The following is an 18,129-nucleotide window of genomic DNA, read 5'->3' as shown; positions in this document are numbered from 1 at the left end:
ACCACGGATTGCCAGTTGCGTCTGAGCTACAATGGTAGCTAAAATGAAACCTAAAAGACCTCGGTATTTTGAATCTGAGACCTCAGTATGTTTCTTTTTTAACTGTCAAACCTAACTGTTTATCATACCTGTACTGTTTGATGACGTTAACATGCTAAAGTTGGTCAAATGTTCCCAAAATGAATCAGTTTTTTCCTTTCGTAGCATGATTTCCTCCTCCTCCCAGCGTCACGGTATTAACGTTCATGTTCATCTGTGTGTGACCTCCTCAGATTGACGCCAAAGATTGGCTTCCCCTGGAGCGAGATCAGAAACATTTCCTTCAACGATAAGAAATTCATCATCAAGCCCATTGACAAGAAATCACCTGTGAGTAACGACATGCAGAGCATCAGCTGATGCAGAGATGTCTCAATATAAGCACACCTCCCCACCCCTACTTCTCTTAAACGTCTTCTTTTCTTTCCCAAAGTAGTTCTTGTTCCTCTTTGGGTAGAATTCAGAATTTTCAGCAGTTTTGGTTACACTTTTAAGCTCTGTGCTGTAAGTGTGTTTACGTGCATGTTAAAAGTCCGATTATAGTCGGACTAAGACAGTCATTTGGTTTTCTTAATGTCTTGAAACACGTTAGTCCGACTAAAAATCAAGCATGTTAAAAGTCGGATTTTTAGTCAGACTTAGACAGTCATTTGGTTTTCTTAATGTCTTGAAAAACGTTAGTCTGACTAAAAATCGAGCATGTTAAAAGTCGGATTTTTAGTCGGACAAAAACAATCATTTGGTTTTCTTAATGTCTTGAAACGCGTTAGTCCGACTAAAAATCAAACCAGTCATAGTCGGACTATCATACCTGGATAATGTGATTCATAGTCCGATTAATCCTGCGTGTATACGCTTAGTTGAACTGGACATAAATGAAGACATAAATTGCAGTACTGTTGGCAGAAATCATACGCACTAGCTTATAGAGCGATACAGCGCCACCTACAGAGGTGGAGTCAGATATACACGGCAAATAAATGCCTTAGTCTTAGTCGGACTACGGCCTGTATCTGCAAACCATATCGGTCAAGGAGCAGTAGATATTCTCGTTCTGATTCTTCCTCTCGTTTCTTTTTCCATCTTTCAGGACTTTGTGTTTTACGCCCCGAGACTGCGCATAAACAAGCGCATCCTGCAGCTGTGCATGGGCAACCACGAGCTGTACATGCGTCGCCGCAAGCCGGACACAATCGAGGTGCAGCAGATGAAGGCTCAGGCCAGAGAGGAGAAGCAGCAGAAACAGGCGGAGAGGTACGCAGGAATCTGCACAACACACCTTTTTGTGATAGGTTTTTTTTCTGGCACATTTTGAGTTTCATAGTGAGACTGATGATTTAATGTTATTTGAGTCAAAATAGAATTTAAATATGCCATAAAATATAAATACCAGAAGCAATAATACAAGTTATTATATTATCTTACCTATGTGGTTTCTAATACTCCCTCACTCAAACGTTTATTTGACTTATTTCATTATTTGCATTAACAGCAGTTTTTCATTAATTGATTAATAATAAAGACTTCCAGGGCCTAATTTTGTCCAAAATCCAAACAGATTAATTTATTTGTAATTTAAATGATTATGAAAATCAAATCCAATTTTATAATATTGTATGGTCTCTACCCCACATGTAGGCCTTTATTGCTGCAGATCAAGCTCTTATTTCCTCAATTCTGCCTTCGTTAAAAGGAAAACACTTTTATTGTGTTTGATCAATTTGCTCTAATGAAATGACCTGACCTGCAGCATGTTTGTGTTTCTTCTAAATACACACATTTTTATGATAAAGGCCCAGCAGAGAATTTATCTGAAACCGCCAGTTTTCTACCAGTGCTCGTCTCCATTCATGATTCTCAGCTCATCTCAGCTCAGTTATTTCCCCCCTGAAGCTTGTTCTACATGTGAAGTGGAAACGACCATTCATCGGGTAACAAAACAACATTCCTGTTCAAGTATGGGAACTGTACTTCCTGAATTGCCCGAACTGAAAGTGAATGGATGTTGACCCTGGTCTCTCAGCGACAGCTGTCAGGGCCCACTGTCTGTCCTCTACAGCTGTTCAAACATGGTGATGTAATGGTGGTGGTGGAGCAGACAACACAGTAAATACCAGAGGGAGAAGAAACATTAGATCACCAGGTCCCCTCAGAAAGAGTGATAGTTCACACACAGTAGCGCTCAGTGGTCAGTGTCCAAACAAAGGAACAAGGCCGTCTCTGAGGAGCCCTAAAAATGGATATGATTAATCTTTAAATCTGACTGCAACAACCTGATGTCTCGCCAAAGCCTCAAAATCACTTGCGCAGAAGGAAGCAATAAATGTAAGAAGAAAATTATTAGCTTGCAAAAGATTGCATTCAACAAAACTGAAAAAAAAAAAAAAATGTTTCAGCTTATTTGTAGTGCAGTGTGTCATGCAAACCAAATTTTGTGGGGTTTCCCCCTCGATTGAAGTGTTCTTGGAGTTTTTCCAGTAAATGAGTCTTCTTTGTCCAAAGTTAGGACTCTGGGGACTCAAAGATTTGTCATTAATGCTTCGTTAACTGGCAGTATTATTTGAATTCGATTATTTCATGATAAAGTAGGGCGTGGGAAAAACAACTGCTTTTTGTAAAGATAATTCTCATCTGTGGTCTTTAAATGAGACTTCATTTATGCTACATTCATGTTAAAAGTCTGATTATAGTCAGACTAAGACAATAACTCATGTTAGTCCGACTAAAATCCAGCTCGTTTTAGACTAACATACGTGGTTGTGATTGTGGTTGTGGAATGTGATTCAGTCCGATAACACTTAGACTAACATACGAGGATCATGTGATTCAGTCTGATTACCCTTAGTCAGACTAACGTACGTGGGACATGTGATTCAGTCTGATTGCACTTAGTCAGACTAACATACGTGGATCATGTGATTCAGCCTGATTACACCTTAATTAGCAAATGAATCCATAATAAACGCAACCGTAACATGTAGGTGGTTCTAGCAGCTGTTGCCATGACGTCCCTTTACTGGATCTCGTAAAAGCCGATGGTCATTAAAGGTCACTGTGCTGCTAAATGCTTGTGAAGGTGGTTACAACTTTGCTTCACCTGCAATTTGGGCAAGATAAAAAACAATTCAGACTACTCGCTTGTGGCCGTGTCACTGGGACAGTGGTAAAGGAGACACTCGTTGGCCTCGCTGACCATTGTTTGCCCCCAGTGACCGTACATCACGGACCGTGTGTCAGCTGGCTTTGTCGGGCTCATGGCGGCTGTGTCTTATCTGCAGGGCCCAGCTGGAGAAAGAGAAGAAGAAAAGAGAGTCCATCGAGCAGGAGAAGGAGCAGATGGAGCGAGAGAAGCAGGATCTGATGATGAGGCTCTACCAGTTTGAGGAGAAGACCAGGAGGGCAGAGAAAGGTGAGGGGAGGAAGAAATGATGTGGGTAGATGAATTCTTGGCCTAACGGGTTATGTTTGAGTTCTTGCAAACACTTCATTTATTGTTGTTAGGGGTTACCTGATGGTGGATTTGAAGTGGGTTTCAGATGTGTGCATTATTTAATTTTACTACCAATTCTGTAACAACTAGCAAACAGATCTCCCATGATCCACCTTTCTAAATTAAGCTAGTGCTGCAGTTTTCCTCATGTGTCTCATATATCGCTCACTTCCTCTGTGTTTTTAGATCTGCAGGACCAGCGCCAAAGAGCCTCCATGCTGGAGCATGAGCGAAGGAGGGCCGAGGAGGAAGCGGCTCGCCTGGAGGCGGAGCGTCAGGCCGCCCTGCTGGCTAAAGAGGAGCTTGCTCGCCAAGCCGAGGACCAGAAGAAGAGTCAGGAGCAGCTGGTTAGTGTTGAAATGTCGCAGTGCATTCATTAAGAAACTGAAAACTAGACTTCCTCTCTCACAGTATCCTCAAATGTTTTTGTCTATTCACTACTGTAGCTCCAGATAAAACCACCTAGGCTAGTAGCATCTCGCTGAACCGCGCCCCTTTACTTCAGACTTGCATCCCCACAGACCACCCACTTCCACAGTCCTGACAGTAAAGCTGTGGTTCTTTTTGACAACGGCAGTCAAACCCCAGCACTGCTCCTCTCACACAGACACCTGCTGCGTCACCTTTTATAACTTCAACCCCTGCTAAGAAGCTTGTGCGGCAGATTAACGTTGCCTGACTGTGACCTGACAAAAGTCTTGTTTAAAATGTTGGCCTCTGGGGGAGGGAGCGATTGTCTCGCTGAAAACCTTTTCACTTTCACGTTCTTCGTCTTTACGAACAGTGTTTAACACTGAGCCCGTGTTCAGTTCAGTCTGTTGAAATAAAAGCTGTTCACATTGTTGTGGCGGTCAGGAGGAATGTACCACAACACCCAGAGTCTGGTTACATTTCATCCACAGACTGAGCTCAAAGAATTGACCTTCTGTTTTTTTTCATATTCTCATTATTGTGCTTTGCATGGTCTTAAATTGCTGTATTATCAAATTTAAATATGTTCTGCCCACTGGGTCGCAATCTTGAATGTCAGACTGAATGACGTATTTAGAGGGAAATAATTGCTTTTTCAGTAGAACCTCTAGCTATTATTAGAGCATAAATTTGAATAGTTGTGTTGGACTTCAGGGAAGGGTTAGATAGATATCAGGAAGTGTTCACACTGTTACCTCAGTCTCACTCGAAGCTTTTTTGCACCTCTTATTTACTCAAAAACATGTACATGTGTCGACAAGTTTATGAGATCATTTGCTGGTGGATTCAGGAAATAAACGTCACGTATCAGAGTCATAACCCACTTTCAAGGCTTGGTGTATTTACATAAACAAGGGATTGTGAAACCTGGTCATTTTAGACTGCAAATCTGTCTGATTCAGATTACTTTATTTGTAATTCATGCCCTAATTGAGTTGTTAACCTTGAATATAATTGTTCTGCTCTACCTTTTTGTCTTGTGTCAGGCTGCAGAGTTGGCAGAGCACACAGCCAAGATCACCCTGCTGGAGGAGGCTAGGAGATCCAAGGAGGATGAGGCCAACCAATGGCAGCTCAAGGTGAGCGCTTTAACTGGAAAACAAACAAACAGACACCATCGTGTTTGCAATCCATTTGTATTTGTTGTGGGTGCTTTTTCCAACCACACCTCACTCGTTTCTTGGACCACTTTTCTCACCAGGCCCTAGAAGCTCAGGACGATCTGGTGAAGACCAAAGAGGAGCTGCACATGGTGATGACGGCGCCACCGCCGCCTCCTCCTCCTCCCGTGTACGACAACCTGGACTACAACAGCGACAGCGAGGAGAACGTGAGCACGCACAGCGCCGACCTGCCCATCGAGGGCATCAACGACCACCGCATGGAGGAGGAACGTCTCACCGAGGCCGAGAAGAACGAGCGTGTCCAGAAACAGCTGCGGGTAAGGACGCTGTGCACTGTACCGTTACTGTCCACCATTTTATCGAATGATCAGATTATAACTGTAAGGGGCTGCAAATGTGCAGCTTTTTCTAAAATGTTTCTCGTGTCTTAAAACTTCTTTGGTGCTAACAATAGTCACCTGGTGATCACTGCTTCTTCTTTGAGCCTTACATCTGCTATTTTGTTCTTTTATGGACATTTACTCTCTGAACCTGGACGCCCATTAAAACAGCAGTGGATTTTAATTTTTTCAAACCAAACATGTTAGTTACTTGTCAATTCTAGTGACAGAATCTCTTTAAATCAGTCGGGTTTTTTTTCAGAATAAAGGCTGAAACGGAACTGGATTTTCCTCACAGCAGCTCAATTTGTGTTAAGGCAAAATTAAAAAAAACTTTCCCTGTCTAGGTGTATCCTCTCCACAGCTTCACCTGGATGTTGAAAGATTTAAAGGTTATTTCAAAGTGATCAAAAACCAGTTTGACCTAATTATTTGATCCGAGTTTCACTCGACACGTAACACATGTGTATCTATTGCTCTCATTTGTGCACGCGCCTTTAATTTTTCCGTCATAAATACATTTTTATTGCAAACTATACATGGTTCCATATCAACAGAAATGCTTTTCTTTTGAAATTCTGTGAAATATCCTCAGAAAAAAATGCTATGTCATGGTGGGAAAAAGCATGACATAATTTTAAGCTCACCCTCATACTGAAAAGATGCTTTCTCCACAAAAAGTTAGATTTCTATTATCTCAATTTCCCTTCCCCCGACTGTCCAGACTTGATGCTCAGTGGCCCCCCTGGTCATTTAAGTTTGAGACCCCTGGGTTACGGGAATGTTCTGGGAACCTTTTAGAGAATGTTCTCTAAAGGTTTTATGCAGGTTGTGACAAAGTAAAGTTCTGGGAACAAGTGTGCAACCAGAAACTAACGTAAGGGGAACGTTAGGAAACTTTCAACCACAGGGGAACCTTCTTCTTTTTCCCAGAGAGTTCTGGGAACCAAAACTTGGTGAGAAATGTCGCAACTAGATGAATTAAAGGAACCTCACAGTGTCATGGCGGCAGTGCTCACATCTAGTTTGATGCTTGATCCATATAAGCAGTAGCGTTGTTTCGTCTTGTCCTGTTTTATTTCACGCCGTGTCTCCTTCCCTGCCCTCAGGCGCTGACCTCAGAGCTGGCGCAGGCGCGTGACGACACCAAGAATACCCAGAACGACCTCCTTCACTCTGAGAACGTCCGGGCCGGCCGCGACAAATACAAAACCCTGCGACAGATCAGACAGGGCAACACCAAGCAGAGGATCGACGAGTTTGAGGCCTTATAAGAAGCCCTCGACCCTCAGCTACGCACCCCTTTCTGAACGGTCGCCTACATCTTGCTCTGCTGAGTCAGCACACACACACACACACTTACCTGGATCATTATAAGCACAGCAGAAGCACCATGTACAGTTGGTGTAGAGTTGTGAGCCTGTGTTGTACGTCTGTCTGTCAGAATTTGCGGGGCTTAGCAAAGTCCTCGTCAAGAAAAACTTAGTGCCAAAACCTCCTCTCCTCTTTAGTGTTTAATATCTTATTTGTGTATTTGATTGTGCAATTTCATGAGTTCTGACCAAATCATTGTTATTTTTATCCAGACATCATGATGATGAAGTAGGGGGGGACTAGCCAAATTTTATTATTTCATGATGTGCACATAGAATGTATGTAATCCAAGCCTGGCTTCTTCTTCTTCTTTTTTTGTTTTGTTTGTTTTTGATGTCTGTCATTTGTTGTGTAGGAAGAAAAGTATCGTTTATCTTTATTTGCGACAAGGGGAGAAACAGTATACGCAGAAAAAAATGTTTGTTTTTGTTTTCCATTATATTTGAACACTTCCATTTATGTTTAATATTGCTATACAGTAGTTAAAATCAAGTTTGATATATATATATACTGTATATGGGACATAAAAAAGGGTATTTCATCTTGGTTTGTATATTTTTTTTTCTATCTACTAATGATACAGAAAACATTTACTGTGTTTTAAAGGTTTTATATATTGACCAAAGTAATAGAAGTGTTCCATATGTTGTTTTTTTTCCTTTAGATCACTAAATTAAAGAGATTTGATTGTAAATTATTATTTTTTTTACTGTAGGAGAGATCCAGCTGTATGACATGGAATCAGTTAAGGAGATCACTATCTATCCTTGGTACTTTCGATTTTCAGTTCACAACATGCTGAGGAGCATCTGTCTGCAGAGTCCCGTGTTGGGACGGGGACACTTCGGTTTAATATATTTTATTTCTGTCTGTTCTGTGTCATGTCGAGGAGAGTGAGAGATGAGCACAAGTTGTGTGCTTTCCCCTCCAAAGTGGCCTTTTTTTCCTCTGGATTATAATCACATAAAAAAATTGATGAGTTTGGGTCACAAAGGACTTAATGCCCAGACGGAGAAACACCAACATGTCGCTCACTCTCTTCTCTCTGGACGTGGACTAGAGTAGCATCTACTGACACTGTAATGGAAACACACAGCTCTGCTGGTCTTTGTATATTAACAGGATTTTATAATGAGGTGTTCAACATATTGGCAATAAAAAACAAAATCTATGATTCCACGTGTGTATTTATTTTGCATGTAGTTATTTTTAGTGTCGAATTAACGTAAAAGTTTTTACTTTTTTTATGAATGTGGTTCACATTCCACATTCATATTTTTGGTTTACCACAATATGGACTTTATTGTGATTATCAGCCTAACTGCGAATTAGTAAATGCTAACACGATAAGCTAAGCTAAAACGAGCTGCTGTTGTCTCACGTGATATTCATCATGTGGTACAACTTTCTGACAATGAACCACTTATGAAGAGCTCATAAGCTGTAATTAATGCACCAATTACTGGTTAATAATTAACGAACTGAAGTGAAAAGTGTTCGGGTGAACGTTTCCATTCAACAGTTCTAGACTCGTGGGCGGGGTCGTCATTTTATACGCGACACAATATATAATGAAATCTGAATGTGATGGTGCCTCAGACATCTGGGACGCTCTCTACAATATTATCTTATTCTGCTTATTTGTCTTTGTGTCTTATTGTATTTATTTTTATTGCTGTTTTTGCATGGTAAGCTTACACATCCTTTTTGGGATTTTAACATATTTTTTCTTTATTTTCTTTCTTTCTCCCAACTATGCTTCTTCTCCTCGTTCACTTGCTGTTTGTTTACATTCGCGAAGTCAACATGGCCGTCACGTCCCAGAATGCAACGCGGTGCCCGAGCCCTATGGAATACATATGTAATAGACTGGATGTGATTGTTGCTGCAGTACTGAAGAGCGCCACAAGGTGGTGGCGCCTCCCTTTTTGTTTGGTTGTATACAGCGCTCCGTGAGAGTTCAGTTCACCGGGCTTCCGGTTTGGTGAACTTCCGCAGGGATCTCGCAGTAACGAGTTGGTGCTGGTTGAACACGTCTACTTCTTGTATGATTTAGGGAACGTAGTGCCACAGAGACCTGACATTGTATGGTCGATGATGTTAAATATTGTGAAATACATCTGCTGTGTATAAATCCCCCACTCCTCTGTCTGTCGTCTCTCTGAGCTACTTGCTATCCGGAGCCTCTGCTAATCCCGTTCACCTCTCCACCTCCACCAACTCTCTTTACAGTATGCAGACCATTATAAAAAGATCAAAACACACAATAGCATTATTTATATATATACTTAACCTGAACATTATTTACGGTAAACGTTGTGTTTTAAGAACATAATATTAATATAAGTGTAAATGAAGCTGGAGCCCTCGCGCTTTATTTTTTAAAAGCCAAACTCACTAAACCGGAAGTGATTGAGCAGTTTATCTGACATGACGCGCTATGGCTAATCATCGTTGAGACCGGTAGCTAATGGATGCAGCTAAACACGCCTTGTTTCTCGTGAGAAAAATTAAACAATAATGTCACTTTCCACTGCCCGGTCGTTCCTGTCAGAAGCGTGTTATGGAGAACAAGAGCTCGACGCCAATTCCGCTCTTATGGAGCTGGATAAAGGTGAGTTAGCACGGAAGCTAACGAGTTAGCAGGCAGCTCTCTGGGGTTGTAGGCTCATCCTGTGTTGTGTATGTGTGTGTGTTTTATTGTACAGCATCAATATGCATTGAAAACGTTAACAAACATGGCATTGTTGAGTGATAATGTACAAACAGCATCACAGGGGAAATAGCATAAGCAAATTCAATGTACTGTATTTTGTTTTTATAGCCCTTTACTACAACCAGCAGGTGAATAAAGTGCATTACAGACACAAAGCAATACAAACACATAGTATACATAATTTTTTCATAAAACATGAACCGAAGCATAAAAAAAACCCAAATAATAAGAAAAATAAAGAATAAATCGTGTCACCACACTGCCGGGTATTAAAATCCATTCTGAATAAATATGTTTTATAGTCTAGACTTAAATGACATAAAACATAAACAAATACCTGATATGGGAGGGTTGAACCTGAGCTTCGTATAAAATTGTTCACAACCCAAGAAGTTGCCTTTAATGATCATTATTTCTCTCAAACCAGTCTTTATAAAATAACCCTCTCTCATGACTTCTTCTTACCTGGGAGACGTTGCTCTTAGTTGTCTTATTGACCTGTGAAATGTCTAAACTCTCACCAGGGCTGCGGTCAGTGAAACTGGGTGAGCAGTGTGAGGCTGTGGTGCTTTTCCCCAAACTCTTCCAGAAGTATCCCTTTCCCATACTCATCAACTCTGCTTTCCTGAAACTAGCAGACATCTTCAGACTTGGGTAAGGACGCTTCAGAAATGGATGATACGTCGTAGGGCTATTTTTCATGCTGCTATATTATTTCCCCCTTTTTTTATCACTTAATAAATCTCAGAAGTATCTAATCTCTTTACATTCCCATTTTTACAGTAGGCTATACATATCAATATTTTGATTGTTTATCATGTGATAATTTCTACTGCAAACATACCTCTGGTATATCTTTATTATGACTGAGGCCGGGGTGAGACTGGTTTGTCCTTGTTTATTAAAGGTGGTTTCTTTGATTTCAGGAACAACTTCTTGCGCCTCTGTGTGCTGAAAGTAACTCAACAGAGTGAGAAACACCTGGAGAAGATCCTCAATGTGGACGAATTTGTCAAGAGGGTGTTTTCAGTCATCCATAGCAATGATCCTGTGGCCAGAGCCATCACACTGAGGTGATGATCTAAACAAAATTAAACAAAAGTTGTACATTTCAGATTAGGTTGCAGTGTAATAACATGCTCACCAACTTCCCCCTCTTTCCTGTTGTGTGTATGTGTGTAATCTCTTCCACTTTGTCCTTGTTTTTACATTTTATTCAGGATGCTTGGAAGTTTGGCCTCCATCATCCCAGAGAGGAAGAACGCCCACCACAGTATTCGTCAGAGTCTGGACTCGCATGACAACGTTGAAGTAGAGGCTGCCATATTTGCTGCTGCCAGCTTCTCTGCCCAGTCAAAGTAAATGAATACTTTGCCAAAACTGAACTGCACTGAAAAAATATGGGATCACAGGGAATTTTTTATTACATTTGTTTGTGTTGTTTGTAATTTTCAGAGATTTTGCAGCTGGGATTTGCAACAAAGTCAGTGAGATGATTCAAGGTAAATCCTTGTCCAGCCAAAGTTTTGCCTTCAGAATGAATGTGTTGTCCTGTGCAGATATAACATTTCTCTTTGATGGGCACCTTTACCTCAGGTTTGGACACTCCAGTGGAACTGAAGCTGAAGTTGATTCCCATGCTGCAGCACATGCACCATGATGCCAGCCTGGCTTCCAGCAGCAGAGAGCTCCTCCAGCAGCTGGTCAACTCTTATCCCTCCACCCCCATGGTCATCGTCACCCTGCACACCTTCACCCAGCTGGCTGCATTCTCCCTCATTGATATCCCCAAACAGGTGTGGACCACTGTACCTGTTGTATGACATTCAGTATCATTGTTGCCTTCTTATTCTTATTTTAAACTATAAATAGGTGACTTTATATTTGTTTCTTTATCCGCACAGTTGCAGCTTCTCCTTCAGTACCTGAAAGACGACCCAAGAAGAGCTGTAAAAAGACTTGCCACTAGTGATCTAAAGCTCCTGGCTAAAAAGGCTCCTCATCTTTGGATCAAAGAAAACACTCAGGTAGATTTTTGCTTCCTTGAGTTGTTTTCATGTTTTGATTTGTTTTGTAAAAAAATGAATCCATTTACACCTGCAGGCTCTGTGTGAGTGTGCCCTGACGAGCCCGTACATCAGCTTGAAGCTGGGGATGTTGGCTGTGCTCTCCACCCTCTCTGGAACAATCGCAATCAAGCAATACTTTAGTAACATGACAGGTATTAGTCCGTATAAATAAGCCTTATACTATTATCATTTATATGTGTATTGTGAAAAAAAACCTGTTCAATAACACTGGCCGTCTGTTTGTCTTTCACACATCGAGGTGCCTCTGCTGTCCCCCCACGGCACACTGACCTGGTTAAATTGGCACAAGAATGCTGTTACCACAGTAACCTGGCAGTGGCTGCACACGGGGTCAGAGTGCTTTCCAACATTGCCATTTCCTGTCCAGAAAATGGTGAGTTACGGCATGAATATGTATTATAGGATATGGATTACTCCTGAGTCATTTCACTTCAGATTCACCCCACTCTAGTGTTGAGCACCTCTGTGTTTTGTGTTTCTCCTCTAAGATATAATCCAGTTGGAGCAGGACACAGTGTTGGCAGTGCAGTCCCTTCTGATGCTTTGCAGTCAGGACAACAGCCCCAGTGCCCAGGCCACACTCAAAGTAAGACATGGAAGCCACAATAGTTAATATAGGTCAAATGAATGCATCAGCAATTAGTGACTGAACCTCAAGATGTTTTTTTCAGCATGAAACTGCCATAAAGTTCCATAAATTCACATGACATATCTGGTCAACTTTGTTTGTTTGTTTTGTCATAAGATAGTAATTGATTTTTTTTTTTTAATGAGACCCTTTTTTAATGAGACACAAAGTTCATCTGTGTAAGTCAATGTCCTTCTTTGTAGAAGAACATAAAGTAAACAAAAATATAATTGAAAATAATAGCACATTTTAAATTATGAATAAGGGGAAAGTGTCATGCCAGATGTTATTGATTTTAGGCATCAACGTGGAAATTTAAACTTTGCTGAGTGAGCAGCAATCAGGATGCAGTGCTCTGACATCTTGGAGACACAAAAACTACATTTGTGTTATTTGATGCTAAATCAATGTGGGTCTTTAATACTTATTATACAAATGTGAGCACTGTTTATTGCACGCTGAATTTTTTTTTCTTGATCTAATATCATCAACAACTCTGCTGTCTATGTCCCCTTTTTAGACGGCCCTCACCTCCTTGGTTCAGATGCTGAAAAGTCGGCCTCACCTGAGCCAGTCGGCCGTGGAGTTCCTGCTCGGCCAGCTCCACTTATCCTGCGACTCCTCCCGTGTTCTCATGTGCCACGCTCTGGCTGCCATCGCCAGCCACATGCCTGTGCTGGGTGACGGTATGCTGGGAGATCTGGTGGACCTCTACAGAGTGGCCAGTCACTCCTCCACGGACAAGCAGCAAGAACTTCTGGTGAGAGGTTGAGCCACACGTGAGCTACACAGTATATTAAAGCTTTACTGGGTGTCACGGCAGTAAAACGGAGCCTCATTCAACATGCACAGCCCTGCTTTTAATAGAAACAAACCTGATAACAAACCATTTTTTTAGCCTATTATTTAAAAAAATGTCTAGATTTGAACATATGTCCCTCTCTATAATTATTCCAGGTTTCCTTGGCAACAGTGATTTTTGTTGCCAGCCAGTCGTCGTTGTCGGCTGACGTGAAGACGGTCATCAAGCAACAGTTGGAGAATGTTGCCAACGGCTGGACGGTGTACTGCATTGCACGGCAAGCCTCGCGAATGGTAAACACATTTTATTTCTCGTATGTCATGACTTCAGTCACAAGGAAACATGCACATCCTCAAACAGGATGCTTAAACGCTTATCATGAACCTGCAGGGATGCCACGAGTTCTCCAGCGAGCTGTACCAGAGTCTGAGGACGCGAGTGGCGTCGGAGCACTTCTACTTTTGGCTGAACAGCCTGAAGGAGTTTTCCCAGGCCGAGCAGTGCCTGAGTCACGTGGAGGACGGAGACTACAGTGGAGCCATGAGCGCCATCGCTGAAGCCCTGCGCTCCTACCAGAAGGGCATCGCCTCTCTCACGGTCAGTTAACTGTCAGCTTGTCAAAAACCGTCTACTGTAGTTCCTCCTTCTGTAAAAGCAGCTCATACTCCTGCTCACATGCTGTGTTCTGCTATGTTTTGCTTAGAATTTGCCTTTATAAATAAATCAAATATACGTGCAAATACGTTAAATACTTCTCTGTACCCCCCTATGCCAAAATGTAACTTGTTTCCTGACTTTTATCTTGTTAGATCAAACCAAAAAGCCACCTGTAACTTAACTATTTAACTGTGGCGTTCATGTACACTTACCGATCGATCCCTCCCTCCAGGCTGCCAGCACTCCGCTGAGCCCGCTCACGTTCCAGTGCGACTTCATTAAGCTGCGGATCGACACCCTGCAAGCCCTGTCTCAGCTCATTTGTACCTGCAACAGTCTGAAAACCAGCCCCCCTCCTGCCATTGCCACCACCATCGCCCTCACCTCAGGAAACGAGCTGCAGCGCTGCGGCCGCATCTCGCTACAGGTGAAACACTGGAGAAACGGCCTGAGTGGCAGCACTGCAGGACGTAGATGACTTTACCACATAACATAACTTCATTGTAGTTAATTGCAGGCAGTATTTTGTAAATAATTTCCTCGATTTACATTAAAACATCACTAATTCTAACTGAATTTCCAGATTTAGTCATCTACATTTCAAAATTGGGAGTTAGTTCACAAATATAAACAGTAGGTGGCGCAAAATGCCGTAAAGTTTGTCTGTCCTTGCTGCTTTAATGTAGATTTCTGTCCGAGATTGTGTTCTCAACCTCTTGTTTTGTTTATTTGTCAGATGAAGGTGTGCATGGATGAGTTCAGAAGTCTCGCAGCACGCTACGCTGACTTACACCAGTCCTCGTTCGACGCCGACTACGCCACCCTTCGTAACGTGGAGCTGTATCCTTATCAAGCGCACCTCACATGTCACATGTCGCTTATGTTTTCTCTGCTGTGATGAATTTGTCTTTAACTCTTTGTCCAGACAACAACAGAGCTGTTTGCTCATTTCCCATGTGATTGAAGCTTTGATTCTGGATCCACAGGCAGCCAGGTGAGAGGAGGACAAGTTGTTTTTGAGATGCGTTTCCATATGTACACCAGTTTAGTAGATTGATAGATGTAGAGGTTATATTGACTGTGACTGGAACATGATCTCATATAGCTGATCTTGAATTTCTTTAGGAAACTGCTCATGCCATAATGAAATAAAATTTGAATGTATTTTTTTTTTTATTACTGAAAGTGCTTTGCTCTCGCTCGTGTCCTGTAAAGACCTTCTCCTGACATAGATGTGTGTCCGTAACTGAACTCCCCCTCTGTTTGTCTAATCTAGTTTTCAGGAGTACGGCACCTTGGGTTCCATCCAGACGGAGAGCGAATACGAGCGCCGGATGATGTCGGTCTTCAACCATGTGCTGGAGGAAGTGGAGGGCCTCACCAAGAAACACCCCCCAGTTTCACATCTGGTAACACCTGACAGTCACCATGAAGTTTATATATATATATGTATATAGATATGTATATGTGTGTGTGTGTGTGTGTGTGTGTATATACACACATGCATAGAAATGTATATTTCTATACGTGTGTGTATATACACACATGCATAGAAATGTATATTTCTATACGTGTGTGTATGTATATATGTAATATACATATGTGTGTGTGTGTATGTATGTATATATGTGTGTGTATGTATGTATATATATACATGTATATGTATACACGTGTGTATGTATGTGTATATATATACATGTATATGTATACACGTGTGTATGTATGTATATATATATACATGTATATGTATACACGTATACATGTATACGTATACATGTATACGTATATATGTATATAAATATATATATATACATATTGCTCATCGTGATTTTTATCTCAACTATTTGCTGATTAAATAAAGGAAAATAACATACAATTGAAAATGAGCTTCTGCAAATCACTCGCAATATCAAAACTGTAAAGGCATTGTTTGTTTATTCTTGTTTTCCCAGCACACAGGATGTCTCTGTGACGCCGTCATAGCTTTGCTCAAGGTCCCGCTGTCTTTCCAGAGGTACTTCTTCCAAAAGCTCCAGTCAACAAGCATTAAGGTACAGTCACACTTGTCCTACGATCACTTCAACTATAAAAGCACACACGGCTCAAAAAGCGTCAGCGTTAACGCTCTGGTATCAAGGTTTGTTTAACAAACACGTGGAGAAGCAACATTTTCATCGCTATGGTCTCGGTTAAACGACGGAGCGTACACAAACGCAGAGCTGGTTTAGCTGCTGTCTGGTCTCTGTCTCCCTCTTTCTCCATCAGTGGTACTGCAGCCTCCACAGCAGGAGCCTGTTCTTCTCTACTTCATTTCCTCGTCTGTAGGAAATTCAAATAAAGTGTGTGTTTTGTTGTGTGATCATGGAAACTTGCAGTGCAGCTCTGTGACCTCTTCGGACTAATCCAGGTGTGTGTTTCTCTTTTCCAGCTCGCCATCTCTCCCTCCCCTCGAACACCGAGTGAGCCCATCCCAGTGCAGAGCAGCCAGCAGCTGACTCTTAAAGTGGAGGGCGTCGTGCAGCACGGCTCCACGCCGGGACTCTTCAGGAAGATCCAGTCCGTGTGCCTCAATGTCACGTCGGTACTGCAGAGCAAGACGGGGTCTGACTTCAAGGTATGCGTCACTACTCTTCCCTTCATATGTACATGTTTTTAGGAGGCCTTCATATACAGCGAATGGAGACATTCACCAGTCAAGAGATTTTTGAAAGCAGGGAGCGCATTCTGTGTTTCTTTTGATACATGGACCAAAGAAGTAGGTCAAAATGGTCATTCTGAAATAAAAATGAGCTTCCCATTATCAAGACAAAGATCCTGAGTCACTCTATGGAGGATAGTGTTATCCTGTTACTCCAATGGAGCTCGGTTGAGGGAAGAGCAGCGCTCGTGGTCTATTGTCTTCTTAGTTCCTAATGCATTATTTAATCCAGTAGAGCTGCAGCAACTTCATTCATCTCTGCACCTACCAGGTTTTTGGTTGCTTAGTAACAACAGGCACAACAGGAGCTCAAGCCCCAAAGTGCATTTTATTTTTATTAGCATATTTTTAAAGCCCAATAAACAAAATGCTCACCTATCCAACTTACAATAAATAACGTGTACGTTTAACCTCTTGCTTCTTCCATACGTTTCAAGTGTTTTAGCCGCTGCTGCGTGTAAGCGCTGCCTTTATACAAAATATGACTCCAGTCTATCAAAGTTTGCTTGAGGCACTACGAACACGGATGCATCATTTATCCTCAGATCCAGCTCTGTACCCCGTTTCTTGCACCGCTGATGAATCGAGTCGTTGCTCCTCGACTTAACCCCCGTTATTCTTCTTCTTCTTCTTCTTCTTCTTCTCTTCTACCTCACCAGGTTCCACTCGACACTAAAACGAATGAGATCGAGCAGCGCGTGGAGCCGCACAACGACTACTTCAGCACCCAGTTCTTGTTGAATTTCTCCATCTTGGGCACTCACTCGGTCACCGTGGAGGCGTCCGTGGTGGACGACGGCGGCACCGAGTGGAAGACGGGGCCCAAGACGACGGTGTCGGTCAAATCCCTGGAGGATCCGTACTCGCAGCAGCTCCGCCATCAGATGCAGCAGCAACAGCAGCAGCAGCAACAGCAACAACAGCAGCAGCAACAACAGCAGCAGAGTGCAGGCCAGAGTGCTGCTCCTCAGAGGGCAGCATACTCCCGCTTCTAGTCAATTTTGTTTTGTACAAACTGATTATGTACATAATATTTTTTTGAATGATTAAAAGACAGATTTAAGTTTTCTGCTGCTAAATGAGTTCTTCCAAAACGTGTGAAGGGCACAGAGACGTTGCGGTCATTTCGATATAAAGAAAAACGTTGTTTTTTTAACCTTGAAATGCAAAAAAAAATTGCTTTTATTTCCCTTTTTGTATTTTTTAATCCCATCATACCACATGCACCGAGGACAATTATACTGAATGCCCTTGGATTTGTACTTTTTTCTACATGAAGTGTAGTAACATGAGGGGCCATAGGGGGGCAGACCAAATGTATTGGTCAGAGGATCTCTTCAATCTCTGATGTCACTTCAGCACCTGTCTGAATCACAGTGTCAAATGGTCAGAATTTAGTAAATTCCCTCTTGATGAATTAAAATGTTACATTTAAACATCATCCCAGTATTCAGTAATTGCATAAAATCCGAGATTTTTTATTTTCCTAATTCTCTATCAGCGCATAAATAACAATAATTTCAGCTCAAATTCAGTATAAGAGTAAGTATTAAAGGTGAACTCATGTCACCACACTGTTGACAACAGATTAACACGATTTAAAACACAAATGTAATCCGAATATTAATCCAGACCCAAACATAAAAGTATGAAGTCATAG

General features: G+C 41.8%; 2 protein-coding genes across 2 annotated transcripts in view; both read left to right on the top strand.

Annotated features, from left to right (window-relative positions):
* The window catches only part of ezrb (ezrin b), a 28,011-nt gene extending 19,985 nt beyond the window's left edge, over positions 1 to 8,026 (top strand). Inside the window, exons 8-14 of the mRNA XM_083899179.1 lie at positions 273 to 369; positions 1,130 to 1,293; positions 3,318 to 3,448; positions 3,716 to 3,876; positions 4,987 to 5,079; positions 5,202 to 5,441; positions 6,614 to 8,026. Coding sequence (XP_083755305.1) covers positions 273 to 369; positions 1,130 to 1,293; positions 3,318 to 3,448; positions 3,716 to 3,876; positions 4,987 to 5,079; positions 5,202 to 5,441; positions 6,614 to 6,778 — 1,051 coding nt within the window. The 3' untranslated portion in view covers positions 6,779 to 8,026. The remainder of the gene's footprint in view (positions 1 to 272; positions 370 to 1,129; positions 1,294 to 3,317; positions 3,449 to 3,715; positions 3,877 to 4,986; positions 5,080 to 5,201; positions 5,442 to 6,613) is intronic.
* A 1,372-nt stretch (positions 8,027 to 9,398) lies between these two features.
* On the top strand, positions 9,399 to 17,464 carry ints7 (integrator complex subunit 7; the record flags this gene model as incomplete). Its single annotated transcript, XM_083898297.1, has 20 exons — positions 9,399 to 9,492; positions 10,119 to 10,248; positions 10,521 to 10,667; positions 10,815 to 10,952; positions 11,050 to 11,096; positions 11,191 to 11,390; positions 11,499 to 11,621; positions 11,698 to 11,815; positions 11,923 to 12,057; positions 12,173 to 12,270; positions 12,833 to 13,072; positions 13,270 to 13,407; positions 13,505 to 13,711; positions 14,004 to 14,198; positions 14,508 to 14,611; positions 14,697 to 14,765; positions 15,048 to 15,180; positions 15,724 to 15,822; positions 16,200 to 16,385; positions 17,129 to 17,464. 20 exons carry the CDS (start codon positions 9,399 to 9,401, stop codon positions 17,462 to 17,464), a joined length of 2,937 nt encoding a protein of 978 aa, XP_083754423.1.
* Positions 17,465 to 18,129: the final 665 nt, after the last annotated feature.

This window comes from Microchirus variegatus (assembly GCF_963457635.1).
Source record: "Microchirus variegatus genome assembly, chromosome: 12".
NCBI lineage: Eukaryota > Metazoa > Chordata > Actinopteri > Pleuronectiformes > Soleidae > Microchirus > Microchirus variegatus.
This window is presented reverse-complemented; position numbering and strand designations above follow the sequence as displayed.